Source organism: Nyctereutes procyonoides, unplaced genomic scaffold (assembly GCF_905146905.1).
Source record: "Nyctereutes procyonoides isolate TBG_1078 unplaced genomic scaffold, NYPRO_anot_genome, whole genome shotgun sequence".
Lineage (NCBI taxonomy): Eukaryota > Metazoa > Chordata > Mammalia > Carnivora > Canidae > Nyctereutes > Nyctereutes procyonoides.
This window is the reverse complement of record NW_026575021.1, coordinates 8,248,301-8,263,309: the sequence shown is the minus strand read 5'-3', so window position 1 is coordinate 8,263,309 and position 15,009 is coordinate 8,248,301. Positions and strand designations below refer to the sequence as shown.

The 15,009-nt window shown below is 32.5% G+C and overlaps 1 protein-coding gene across 2 annotated transcripts in view; it reads right to left on the bottom strand.

Annotated features, from left to right (window-relative positions):
• Positions 1–1,754: 1,754 nt before the first annotated feature.
• The window catches only part of CHIC2 (cysteine rich hydrophobic domain 2), a 48,772-nt gene continuing 35,517 nt past the window's right edge, over positions 1,755–15,009 (bottom strand). For both annotated transcript variants that reach the window (XM_055341158.1, XM_055341167.1), the window contains exons 4-6: positions 7,119–7,175; positions 6,893–6,952; positions 1,755–3,178 (exon numbers count right to left, since the gene is read on the bottom strand). In XM_055341158.1, the coding sequence (XP_055197133.1) occupies positions 3,128–3,178; positions 6,893–6,952; positions 7,119–7,175 (168 nt within the window). In that variant the 3' untranslated portion in view covers positions 1,755–3,127. The remainder of the gene's footprint in view (positions 3,179–6,892; positions 6,953–7,118; positions 7,176–15,009) is intronic.

Below are 15,009 nucleotides of genomic sequence, written 5' to 3'. Positions count from 1 at the left end.
TTAAAACAGTCTACGTACATAATGTTACATAAGACTATTGTAGTTTGAATGCATGCAACTGTGGGTCCAGCTGTACAGGTTACTATTAATATCATTCTTTTATAACCCAAGATTGATTTGGAATGTTGTCAAAGTTTTATGCAGTTTGCCTGTGTCTACTAATATAAAGAAGCAATCAGAAGTTGTCCACAAATAAAACCGAAAACCATGGAGAAAGTTGTAGTTCTTCCTGATTTAAAATTGTTCAATTATAAAAGTAGTTTCTCTAGTAAGAAAAGAAAATCATTGCTTACTATTAAAAGTTTGAACACGTTTTGAGTTTCAGCCAAAATTACATGTTTATATTTCAAATGAATGGAACCTAGCCTTTAATTAAAGAGTCTTAATAAAGCATCTATGACCATTTTTATATGAGTAGGGTGAACCTCTTGTGAGCAGGGCCAGTATCTGCCTTAGAAACTAAATGTGTCACTTGAGTTTTACTTATAGTCTTTAGGTTCTAGAGTACATATTTTAACCCAGATATATAATAGTCATGTGTTAAAATAAATAAGCTTTGCAAATAAATGTTTCTCCACAAGGATGATGGACTACCTGTAAAACGCCAGTAATATATAAACAAAGTTCATTAAGTTATTCACTTAGCCTATGTAAATCCTACACATATAATTCTATACATACTCTGTAAAATCTATACTAGATTTTCTGCCAATAATACCTTTCTTTGGCCAGTTTTAAAACTACTTACGCTTCATATCTCACAAACTTTAAGTCAGAAAACAGGAACTGAAGAACAATTATCATTTTAAATACTTCCTTTGGACTAATGTTCACACAACATAGGCATCTCTGACATTTCTAATTTCCAGTAACATGGGAACTTAGATTCATGAATCAAGAAAAGATAAGCCAGAGGGCTTAACTAGGGGCCACAAAGAAAAGACCAAACATGGAAATCTAACAGCTCAAGGCGTAGCTGGCTAATGGCAATGCGACATATTAAGCATCCCTGGTTCTTTTCTACATATACATTAGAAATGTCAGAGTGTACATTTCTAGGGGGACCTTAGAGCAACTGACATACCTCTCAAAATCAGAAAGGCTTTAAAAGGATTCCTATACCTAAATACTAACAACTACAAAAATTATCTTACTGCTACAATATTCTTTGGGGAATGATTTTTAAATTGAAATTTCCAGAAGACTAATAATAGGAGAAAAAAATTATACCTAAATAGATACAGTTGTTCCTATAAAGCTGATCAATATGGTACCCTACAAATTTACAGAATTTAGGACACTGTGTTGCAGAGTCTACAGTTATATTTTTCTGCTCTTTCAGAATCCAGAGGCAGTTGGCCTTCTCCAGACAATAATCTTTCGCACTGAAACCATATAGGAATACTAGTTTTTGAATAGCATTACCTTTCAGTTCCACTACTTGAAAGTGGTAGGACACACCCTGGACACAAGGTCAATAAAGCGAGAAGTATTGGAATTATTTGTACTTTGAGCTCTTCGTAGGAAAAGTGGTTCATAAATTCAAGTTGCGAAGTGTTTTGGAGGGCAATGGAAACAATTGATTCTCAAGTGAAAAAAAAAAAAAAACCAAACCACCCTAGTTTTTAAGATAGTTCCTAATGTCCAATATAAGATATAGGATATAAGATATTAGGATCCAACTGTTCAAATTTATATAGAATTACAGTACTTTGGAGAAGTACAGAGAAATACTTTTAAAAAATACAGGTATATAAATTAAAGAAACTGGTATTTAAAAGATTTAATACAAGGAGAAAAGATACTGTATAGTGGTACCAATTCTTAATACAAATTAGTAAGCATAGTTTATATAATTTCAAAAGTTATTCACATTATTGCTAGATACCACAGCTGTATGGAACAAGTTTTTGACACACATTAAAACTTGTATAATGCCAGGTCTATAAAAACAGAAATTTACACATAGGCCACTCAGAAATTTAGAAAGTTTTAAAACACATGGAGATATGTACAACCAAAAGGAAAGAAAAAAAATGTATGTGTATAGTTAAAAGAAACAAACTAATCTGAAACTTATATGTCACATTCTCAATCAAAAAAGTATACATAACTGGACTGAAAGCAAACTAGTGGATAAAAACAGTACTAAATATGTCCTCCATTTCTTAGTAATAATCTAAGTATCAGTGGGGTATTAAACACCAGTTTACTTTTAGTTCTAGAACTTTTGCTTTCTTTCAAAAACTTTTCAGAAACATAGCCATTTTACAATTATGTTAGATTGGGAGAAATATTTTCCTTAGAAATTTTTTAAAGGAGTATTTCCATACTTTTCTATATAAGATTTGATAAATGATAAAAAATAACGCAAGTAAGGCCATTATTATCATCTTGATCAAAAATATACACAGATTGTAATGCTACCGTATTTTGTGATCCTGAGCTCTAGTAACCATTAGGTGCATGCATAACCATTCATTATTTGTCTATTCTAATAAAAATAATTTAATCCTGCCTTACTACCTCTGAAGACAGAAATACTTTCAAAATTTTTTTGATAGGTTTTCATAATGTTAGGGATATTTCTGCTGTAAACAGAGCATTAGGAATTGTATGGGAAAGGATGTGTTAGGTTCAAAAAGCTATTAAAGAAAACTTATTGTTTTAAAATAACAACTATTTTAAATTTTAAAAGGAAGAAAAATAATACAAAGAGTGTGCTTGCTAGAATAGATAAGTAGAGCCTTACAAAAGTGTTCTTCTATATTATGGAATTAATAAATAAAGGACTGTGTGTACCTTGGTGAAAAATAAAAAAGGCTGGCCACTTTTTATGCTAAGTTCAAATGTATTTTTTTGATAATACAAAAAAGTAATCCTTGAAAATCAGAATACATAACAGAAAAGAGCACAATAACTTAAGTATTAAACATCTGTATGAAATAACTTGCAAAGTTTGACAAAAATGCACACTTAGAACATGCGGTTATTTAAAAAAACAAAAACAGAAAAAAACACCACACGATTCTGTAGAACCAATGTTATGTCACCACCAGGAGAGCACCAAGCAAGGCACCATTGGAAAGACAACATACTTGGAAAGTCTCTATAAATAAAGTAAATGCTAATCTGGTCGAAAAATCGGTGTCTTTGGTAAAAATTCTATGAGGATGACCTGTAGAAAAAGAAAAAAAAGTTTTTAAAAAAAGATGTAAATGGATTTTTATCTTAAAAAGATTTCAGTTCTATTTCATCACTTACAGCCATTTTGATAGTGCCCCTGAAGCAGAATGTATGCAGGGATGAATGAGGAAGGGAGCCAGAGCTAGCATCTTTTGAGAACCGACTACATACCAAGCGTCTCATACACTATGGATCTATTTAACCATAACAACTTCTCTATGAGGCAAGTATTATCACTCTCATTTTACAGATGAGGAAACTGATGATTCAAGTAAGTGTGACATCATGTACTGTGGAGTCAACCTGAACAAATGACTACCTTACCTCGCCCTTTCTACTAGAGCACAATGTGGTTACAACCAACCCAGTGTTTATTTCTCCTGCCTTCTTCGTTTTTATCTCACTCAATTCTATAGGTCTTTAGGTTCTAGATTTGTTCTCATTTTACCCTACCAGGTTATGTAATCTCTTTATAAAGGGTCCTATAGCTCTTTAATTTTTTAAAAAAAGCTTTTTTCTTCTTAGGTCAGCAAAATTAGAAATTAAATTTGCTCCAAAGGAACTTTTACTAGGAAACTGAAGGAAAACCAGTAAAAACAAAACACAGTAACACAGAAAAACACAAGTTGACCAAAGCTAATTTTTATTCCAAACTTGAGCTGCCTTAAACGACAATCAATTCTTTCCCTTGTTCCAACTCTGTATGAAATTGATGCTAAACAAAACATTATTTGAACAGCTTCCAACTTTGGTGAATTCCTCATTTTTCTTTCAGAAACTTGTCCTGATATAACCTCCAGGTTTGGACACTCTTCTACATTTAGCCAAATGGGCCAGAAACTTTTGTTTTCACTCTTCAATTCTCCTGACTTTTGATCTGCCTCAATAAAGAAGGCTCTCCTACACGCAGCTCAAAAATATTTCTCTATTTGGTTATTTGGTTATCCTGTACTAAGCTTTAGGTACCACCCTTTGCCACTCTTCTGACCTGGTATTTGCTGACAAGATGTTCACTAGCTTCCTGTCTAGCTTTTTATTTGAGCGAGATTTCCCTGTTTCTCAGTTTCCTCATATAAGAAAATAAAGGGACTGGACTAGATGACAAAATTCAATGCAGCTCTAAAATTTGATGATTAAACTATCTGATTTGATGTTTAAACTACTTATGAGTTAATATTCAATAAACACTTCTATAATTTCAAACATGTCTTCATCAGAGATAGTTTTTATAATTTCAGGTCTTAGGTATAGGGATTACATTTTACAGTATTTACTACATAATACAAAATAATTAGGCTACTTTTAACTGTATTTGAATTATCATTAGTTTTTTTTATCATTAGTTTTTAAAGACTATATCCTACAGCCTCTTTTCCTTCAGAAGTCACACAGACACTGCCACTTATTTCTTCTAAATCATACTGTTCTACTGTATTTGAAAAAAAGAAAAGTTGGTATTTTTTCTAGATTGTCCCCAGTATTCAAAACATAATCAAGGAGAATTATTTTCTTTTAACTAACAAATGATATTTCTGTAAGTTGAAGAAAAGTTAAGGTCAAAGAGAAACGTAAAAAAAGGATCCAATTCATTAGAAAAATAAAGCACTCTCTTCTTACTATTTTGCTATCTCAACTTTTGAATGGGGAGATATTGTTTTGTTTTGTTTTAAAGATTTTATTTATTTATTCATGAGACAGACAGAGAGATGCAGAGACACAGGCAGAGGGAGAAACAGGCTCCATGCAGGGAGCCCGACATGGGACTCGATCCCAGGTCTCCAGGATCACGTCCTGGGCCGAAGGCAGATGCTCAACCACTGAGCTACCCGGGCTGCCCGAATCGGGAGATTTTGAAATTATGTTATTCCCCCATGCAATGTATCACAAATATACATACTCTGAGAAAATTTAGAAAAAATACATTTTTGCAGCAATTTTTATATACTTTTCCTTTAAAAAATTTTTTGTATTTTTAAGTAATCCCTACACCCAACATGGAGCTCAACCCCACAACCTGAAGATCAACAGTCACATGATCCACTGACTAAGCCAGCCGGGCACTCCTATATTTTTCTTTTTGACAGCTCTTCTGGGTATCTTCTATGATGGTGTATACTAAATAAAATGGTTTTAGGAAAAGAGTTTATCTAAATATTCATGACAAGTTAAACTATTTTGCAAACAAAATACATAGTTCAGAATATTTTGGATGGTTAGTAAATTATTTTATTTTTAGCTAATAAAAGAATGTCATAAAAATAAACATGAATATTTGAGTGCATTTTATGAATGAATGACGTTCTTATAGCTGTATCTGGAAATAAATAACAGCACTGGAAATAGCTTTCAAGCTTTCCTTTCCAACGTAAATTCAGAAATGTATTAGTATTGGGGTTTATAAATACAGCAGCTATTTTTTTCACAAAATCCTTTAAATCATCCCTCCCTGCAAAATATGAACTCTCTTACCATCTATGATGAAAGCACAAGACTAGAATTTTCATAGGTCAATCTCAAAACAAGTTATTTGAATATGCTTTTTTAAATAAAAAAAGTATCAACTCTCTTTCTCATCGTCATAAATTAATATGTTTGATATAGATAATGATAAAATCTACATTCTTTGATTCACTGAATAGAACTATTCTATGAAAAAAGAGACATTTTTAAGATGTCTTTTATCTTCAAGGCTAGAAATGGGATTTGACTGTATGATAATGAAAGAAAGGGAAAAGGCTACAGAGAAAAATGATTTTATGATAATTTCCAACTATTTAAGTACTGTTTTAATCAATCTCTTGTTCAGACACACATGCACACACATACATATACTATCTATGATAGCTATATTGTTTCAGAGAATAGACAAAATCTGCCAGAAGTGTGCCTGGTACTTCACAAAGACTATGACTTTCATTTTCAACAATTAACTCTTCCGCAGATCTTTTTCTTTTAACATAATAACCTTTCCATATTTAAAATAAAACACCCAAGCTCAAGGGAGAATATATAAAAATTCATGATTTTCTACAGTATTCTGAACTTCTCAAAAGGAGGAAAATTGTTCAAGTAAATCAAGGAGTCAGTAAATTAAATCTCATACCGAATAAATACTAAAATTCATTGTATACATGTGCCAATTAGATATCTTTTAAAGAATACAGGATGAGCAACATCTCATCTCCTGCTTTACTTTTAGGATAATTCTTCTTTACAAAACGATATTCTTATAACATTTTGAAAGATTCTTTAAAGGCCACTGAGGTATGGGCAGTTAAAATCTATAAAGGCTAAAGGTTTCTTAAGCTCCAACGGCTTGGCTGAAAGGTTTTCTTCCATACTTGGAAACTTGATTAGCATTATATAAAAAAGCCATATCTGACTTGCTGCGTAACCAAAGTTGTGGTTATTCTTTATACAGCATCTAAAATTTCACACTCCATCAACACATGTTCAGGCTATTTTATCTTGGCAATTAATTTATTATTTTTCAGAACAGAGTGAAGCCTTGTTTTCAAGTCATTCATAACTTTATAAATCAGTCTTGCACATGAAACCATGCATCTGTGAACCGTAGAAAATCCTTGCGCTCAGGAGATTAAGCTCCTGACACCTTTGCTGATTAATAATCATGGAAAGAATAAGATCAGAAGCAAAATAAATGATCATTTAATAGAGAAACTCACAAAACAGCCCTTTAACTTACATATTCCATCATGTTATTCGTTTCACATTTCCTTTTGCTCAGTCTCCAGTGCAAGCACAGCTAGACAAGTAGGAGAGTAAAAGAAGAAAAATGAGCTCTATTTTATTGCAGCACACAGACTAACCCATTTGTCCACCTTTCATATTTTTAGTTCAACAAAAGCATCTGTTTCCATACTGTGCAATTCAGACCCCAACAGTACGAAGCTGCTCCCTGTGGTACTCACCTTGTGGTATAACCTATTGTTTTCCCATTCTAATAACTTCTCAATCGATCTTCGTGTCTGGAAGACAAATGAGAAAAAAGTTTACTCTTGACTGGTTTTAGAAAAACTTTGTTATGCAGCTGTTTTTTGTGTGAAAAGGAGAGACGTAGAAGACAGTGACTGAGTGAGTACATGGTGGTCTATAATACTTTCAACATTTTAGTACTAAATAGTAACCTGAACAGAAACAGTACTCTATTTCAATAAAGATATGGTTTTATTCTTTAGTACTGTATCTTTTTTTCAACTGTTTCAAACTTACTGGCCTCTCATATGAAACTATTCAAGTCTTCTAAAAAGCTAATGTCAAAAAAAAAAAAATGCCATCTACCAAGTGATATGAATTTTAGTCTCCATTTCTTTCAAAACTACTTCTGCAATACTTAAGCAATGATAAAAGTTCCTCCATATATGTTTTAAAACAAGTTATTTAAATATTAGTTCACAAAATACAAATGACTTTAGGGTAAATTCAAAAAGAAAGTAATTAAAAATAATAAATAAATAAATCAGCTATCAAAACAGATTCTCACATCATACTTAAAAAAATAATACCCAATTTAAAAGCTAGCTTATTAATTATTCCACAGATAAAGACTTTCAAACAGGCAAAATACTGTATATAAACCAACAGAAATGATACTAAAGTCAAACTCCTGTTAAAGGAATCAACTGAGAAGTTTATGTTTAAGTTCACTGGATTTTTGCAATATCTACCAAGCAGCATAAAATGTGTCTTGCCTGGAAGTATGAATAAAGGAGAGGATAATTCATGATGCCAGGTGTTAGGATGAGACTGACACAGCTGCAGGTGCAAAAGGGACAGTGTTGCCCCAAGAATCAACTGCAACTTGGTGCAGCTGCAGCTTCCTTGCAAGGGAAGGAAAAAAGCATCTACCACCATTAACATGTATAACTAAATGAGTACTAATAATCAAATATGAAAATCTGCATGTCAAGCAAGGATGAGTGAGGTGAAAAAGTGTTAAGATCAAGCCGGTTTTGAATAGTTTAATGTTATATAATAAATGGTTATTATTTAAAGTATCTACTGTAGTCTAAATTACCATATTACCTTTTAGCATGTAGTACATGCTAAAGATACACTAGTCACATAGGTGCCAATTATAATTCATAACTACCAATGAATTACCAACTATTACCATTTTCCAAGCTTATGTCATAAAAATCAGAAATTCACCTAACTCTGAGCAATAATACGCCGATGACTAATTTATTACATTACTTTTTTTGAAGTTTTTTTTGGCAAGAATTTTAAAGGAAAAAAAGTGCCCTTGTTAACAATGATCAGCAGACCTCACTTGTTTCTTTGTAAAGATAGCCTTTTAGAGGCAGCTCTCCTTTTAAATGAAAATAGGGCAGCAGTTATGGTCACACTTTTTGTTAATTTAGTTGCCAGTCAGCCCCAAATCAAAAGAAAATAAGGCTGCAGAGTGTAATTAACATTCAGTTCAGTCGTTTTGTCCCTTGTCTAGCCCCCAAGCTTTGTTAAAATTGCCATCTGAATGCTGAAGGCTGTAGGGAAATCGATTTGATTCTAATCGCACCATGAAAAGAACATGATCTAACTGCTTTCAGCCCTCCGTAAATCTGTACTAGGTCTTTAGCACAATGCAACTTCCAATTTAAAAAGCACTGAATGTCTCGTCAATGACTTTGTGAAGAAAAAAGAACAAGGAGCAGACATAAAAATTCCAATAGTTGTTTAAGCATTAAAGTTCATTTGCATCACAGCGAACCTGAAAAGGGCTGACCTCTCAAACCGCCTCTCAGGTCTATGAAGTTGTAGCCTTGACAAGCTCACATTGACAGAGCTCATTGACTCTGAAAGGCTACTCTATCAATGGTGAAAAATGGCAATAGGTTCTACTCTGAGCAGGCATCTGCCTGCCCACCCGCTGCTAAACCAATGGCAAAACCGATTCAAAACCTGAATCTACCTTGTAATCTTCCTTTCTAGGACTTTTTAATAATAGATTAAGATTACTATACAATTTGAGGTTTTACTTTTACTGATGTTTAAAAAGGAGGGTGGAGAATGAAAGAACTAGGATGGGGAGAACAAGCTATCCAAGTCCATGCTTTTATATCAATGTATAAAAAGTAAAAGCTTAATATTACATTCAGCAAATATCCATATACTCAAAGAAAAAATTACCATCATCATATTTCATCACAAATTTAAACCTATGCTATATTATAATAAGAACAGGTCTCATTAGGGATGGATCTCATGGTGTATATAACATACAAAATCTATTTAGATACTTGGAAATAGTTACTTTAAATAACCTAAGTCAACTAAGCAGTTTTTGGATAAAAGGTAATTACTACAAAGTATAAACCTGAAATTCCAAAATATTTATGTATGAATTCTGAATTTACTCTTTGCCTCTAATTAAGAGTTTAATGATAGGGTTTGGTATAATAATAGTATCTTACAATATTTAAGAACTCAAAACCAAACAAACCCTGATATGACGTATTCTAAATAGGCATCTAAATATAAAATATTTCTACATACTTGACAGTCTAGAGAAAAAGCTGTGAATTAGCAGCATCTAATCTTGCGATAAGACTTCTTTCCTGCTTGACAGGTGAAAAAAAGCACTTGCACGTGCAGCTTAATTAATCATTGCACTTGACATCTCAATGATTTACAGTGAGGAGCAGGTGAGAACATACAAAACCAGAAAGGAACCCTTGATCTAAGTGGAACATTTCTGGGACACTAAGGTGACAAGTATATAGATTCTAGCAGCCATTTTAAAAAGGAAAGAAAGAAAGAAAGAAAGAAAAAGAGAAAGAGAAAGAAAGACAGAAAGAAAGAAACTGTGCCACAAATTATTTGTTAGTAACAACAAAAGCTCAAATTAAATGGAAAAAAAAGCTTTAACTACCAAGAATGTTTAATACTCTGCAATTATTTTAGCTAAAAAAATCAAATTATATTTTCAAGCTTACATACAATATTAATTTAGCAAATGCTGAAAAAATATATGACATCTTAGCATTTATAAAAGCTATTTAAAAGCCTTCAAGAATGAAAAAAGTACCTTATAATTACAGTCATCTAAAAATAAAAGTTAGTTTATGTCCACAGAGTTGTTAGATAGCTATTTCTAGAGAAATATAAGATTCAACACTGCCAAACTCTATTACTACTAGACATGCAAACCTAACCACATAAAAATCTGTTCTTGTTTTTTAAAAACCTGTATCAATCACCAAATTCAATATAAATTAAAGCAAACTAATATGCATCAGAAAAAAATTAGTATGTACAGGGCCTGTTAACACAAAACACCAAGAAAATCATCTTGCAGTATTCTAGGCCAGTGGATTTCTAAAAATAAGTCATCCTAATTTTCTTAAAAGAATTTGGTGCTTGTGAAAAGCACCAGATTGATAGTCATGGGAACTAAAAATCTTCTATTTAACTGAAAAGAACAGGGGAAAGGGCAGTGCAGGCTTCAGTGCAAGCTTCCCTACAGTGGGCCTTAATCCTTTTCAGTGTTCACACCCTGGGGGTGAGAGGACAGGTTAGTGGTTCTTTACCAATGAATCTTCAGTCCCGAAGCATAAGATGATGAACAAGAAATCTAATTTTATCATAGAGTCTTAATTAAAAGGACCAAGACCACCAACTCACACCATGCAAGCAAAACAAGCTTTTAAGAGAATAATTTCATGCCATTAACCTGGTCTGGACAGAGACAGCCTCAAGAGTCTGATGTGGACCCCCACCTATCTTCCTTATCACAGAGCTCATTTTTAATTTTTTTTCACATATTTCTCTATTTCAACATCTTGCTAACTATATTTTTCTCACAGGTGAACTAATTCTAATATAGCCATTTGGCAATGTTAAAGTAAAAAATAAGACAGATTCAAAAACATTTCAATTTCTAAGTTAAACTCAGCTAATAAACAGACGTTTAAGCAACAAATAGTAATAATAGGATATAAATTGTGGCTCCATTTCTATTGCTTTTGATTCCTTTTAATTTTTTGACAGAATTGTGAATAAGTGAAAACATGAAAACTTTATAGATGTAAAATGGCCTGGGTAATTCACAAAATGGCTAATTAAATAATAATAAAAAACTTACATTAGGCATGACATGTTCCTATCAACTTCCAAAGAGGCCTCCAAAGTAAGCTTACAAGAGGAAAATACCTATAGAGCACCTAGAAATAGTTAAGTTAGGGACTTGAAAATTAGTTTCCTGAAAATTCATATTTGAGTTATTATGAAGCATTTTTTTTTCCATTTTTTCCTAAATATCACTACTTTCTAAGGAATAAATTACTATTCTCTATTAGCAAATTACATACCATTAGATATAAATAAGTCATTCAGGGCAGTAAGGAATCATTTAGAAAACCCTGAGTGTATTACTCCCCTACTTTTTACCACTATTACTTAATAGTACAGTCATTACCAATGTTTCATTTATCACAGTCAATTGTTTGAAACGTGGTTTTTCAAAAAGTGGTTTTCTAGAAGTTGCTAATAAAATTAATGGACATCTCATGAATTTTAAAGTACTTTAAAGCCAAAGGAAAAAATGTTAAATGTGGAAGCTGTAACAAAATTTCTCTGAAATTTTCCCAAGGAAATGGCATTCTTATCAGTCTTTAAAACATAAAGATGCTAAAATATGTTAATAAGATGTATAAATAGAATATCTCACTAATACTAATAACTATAAAAGTTCAGCTATTTAAACTTAGAATTTATTTGAATGAAATTTATTCATAACATCACAATGTCAAAGAGCAATTTCAAATGCTCAATTTCTTTTTTAAAACAAGTTTTAATTTTAAACTCCTGAATTTATAATGCATTAATAAGCTTTAACTAGAACAATGCTTTGAATATATGCATAATCTTTTTTTAAGTATTTTCAAGGAAGAACTATACTTTCTTTTGACATCTGTACAAATTCAAATTGCTAAAATAAGTGACACAAAAATGTTTTCAGTTAGAAGTCATTAGAAGGAAACCATATAAAATTTAAATGAATTATTTTAACGAGAAAATTACATGATTCACCTCCATTTCTTCTGGATTAATAAAGTCATATTGTGGTGATGTGCAGAAAACTAAATGGCATATCTCAGTACTGTGACGCATGAAAAATCTGGATTCAGCAAAAAGACAAACTAGGATCTGATCAGATTCCTCAAAAGGATGTTTAAACAAATTCCCTTTCTGTACTTCAAGGCTCCTTTTAAAAATTTTTATGTGAACATTAACTTTTAAATAATCTAGATAAACTAAAACATCCACCGAAGTATCATTACAACTCTCTTAGTACTATTTGTTAAAAGTAATATTTTGAGATGGAGATAAACTAAGCAACTGCAGATATTTTATGTATCAAAACTATAACTAATCTTAAGTCATGCTTAAATAAAAATTTATCAATAGTTTATGACCAAAACTAGTGGATCTTAACTTTTTTAGGTTACTCTACTTGGTGAATGATGAAAAAGGTACATATGCATAAATATATAAAATGTTGCACATAATTTTAAGGGAATTATCCACTAACCCCTGATAACATTTCAGTAAATAATGATAACATCTCAAAAATGAAAACTGCATTCATTGTGGATCCATTATACTCGAATAAAGATTTTTAAAAACTAAAATTGAGTTTTAACTGACATCAGAAGATCAGAAAAATTGTTCATAAGACAAATGAATTTCACTAAGCTAATATAATCAAAGGTATTATTATCAGGGATTTTTAAGAACCATGTATTTACACAAGAATGAAACACTGGTTAAGACCAACAGGTAAAGGGGGGAAAAATCACTTGCTAAGTGATTATAATGGATAACTGGAGAAACAAAAAGGGGTAAGGAATAGTATCTATTGATCATCACTTTAAGACTGACCCCAATCTAGGTGTCTTCCCTTTGTTATGTTATTTAATCTTCAAAAGCATCTATAAGGCATCTTATATTACTTTCATTTTACATATGAAAACTACAGCTTAAAGGGGTTAAGAAACTTAAAGCTGCACTAGAAACAGAGCTAGGATGTGAAACCAGGATTGTATGGACTTCGATATAATGCTCTTTCCACTATACATCAGAGCTATGAGTTTGTAAAGAATCTGTAACTTGTCAAATAACACATCTATGACACGCAAAAAGTATCTAACCCACTAATGACACTATTGGCCTTGCCCATCCAACTTACTCTAAAACTATATTTTCCATCTCTGATACTTTGTGATTCTAAGGTCTGGGAAAACCCATTCCACTCTACTCTTTAGTCTCAATGAGAGTCATCCAAAATGTATTTTATTTTTTATACCTTTCCTCATGCAATTAAACATGACTTGAGGTATATTTCTATTTTACACATTAAGTGCACAGACTTACAAAATCTAAATGGTTTGCCCAAGGTTGTATCACCATTAAGGGGAATGACAGGATTCAAGCTCAAATCTCCAAACTTTGGATCAGCAACTATATTTCTGCTTGCATCTGAATTTCATAAAATTTCAAATAAAATGTTAAAAAAAAAGATAAAAACAATCATCTAATTCTTTTCCTTCAATCACGCAAAGAACAGAATCATTTACATCAAGCAAAAGTAGTTGAAGACTTTTACTTCTGAGTAGCTGTTATAGCTGGTGTTAAGCCAATACTCCACTATCAACAGATACGGATAAACTGAAGAAGAAGAAAAAAAAAAAAACATTTTTAAAACATCAGAGAATTCTGAAAACAACACAGAATAGATGAAATAAAATCCAAGGAAGAAAAGAGCCCTTCCAAAATCATTTCATGATTACAGGTCATTTCCTTTATTTGTTGATTCTACGGGTGAGCTGAGGATCAAGCTTGGCAACAACCAGTGGGACTCAACTGCGGGAAAGGGAAATCAACAAAACTTTTTCAGGTTGTGCATGCTGGCTCAATGGATTGGAAATTAGATGTGCCCTAAAATGCAAAGCCAGTTCTCCCCCAAGAGATATTATTGAGTTTTGGGGCAGCATGAGAAGGTCGGAGACAAAGCCAGAAAGGCAGAGAAAATTACTCACAGTCTCCCAGGGCTCAGGAGACAAAATTCTGCTGGAAGGAGAAGGATCTACAGGATCCTGGGGTCCTGTAATAGAGTCCCACATCAGGCTCCCCACAGTGAGTCTGTTGCTTCTCCCTCTGCCTATGTCTCTGCCTCTCTCTCTCTCTCTCTCTCTCTCTCCCTCAGTCTGTGTCTCTCATGAATAATCTTTAAAAATTAATTAATTAACTAACTATGGTTAATATGTTCAATAAAATAAAAGGAAAAGATGGACAAGTACGGGTGAAAAGAACATGATTTCGAAGAGAACTGGACTCTCAAAAACATCAAATGGACATTCTAAAATTAAAAAACACAGTGTCTGAAATTAAGAACTCACTGGATGTTAGCAGACTGGACACTGAAGAAGATAGGCAAAGCAAATTTTTCTAAAAACCACACCAATATTAGGTTCTAAATATTCAAAGAGAACTAAATGTCAGCCAGTTCTTGGCAAAAATACATTTTTAAGTTGTCTAATATATCTTTCTTTAAAGTCCTAGTGCTACTTCTGCATGTTTAATGCTTAAAATTTATACTTTGAGTATGTTCAATTATGATGAGAATTTAGTGACATGTTTTTATTGCAATTAAAAAATTATTGGGATCTGGGTGGCTCAGGAGGTGAAGTGTCTGCCCTCAGCTTAGGTCATGATCTCAGGGTCCTGGAATCGAGCCCCATGTCAGGCTCCCTACTGAGTGGAAAGTCGGCTTCTCCCTCTGCCCCCCCTTCTTCATGCTTG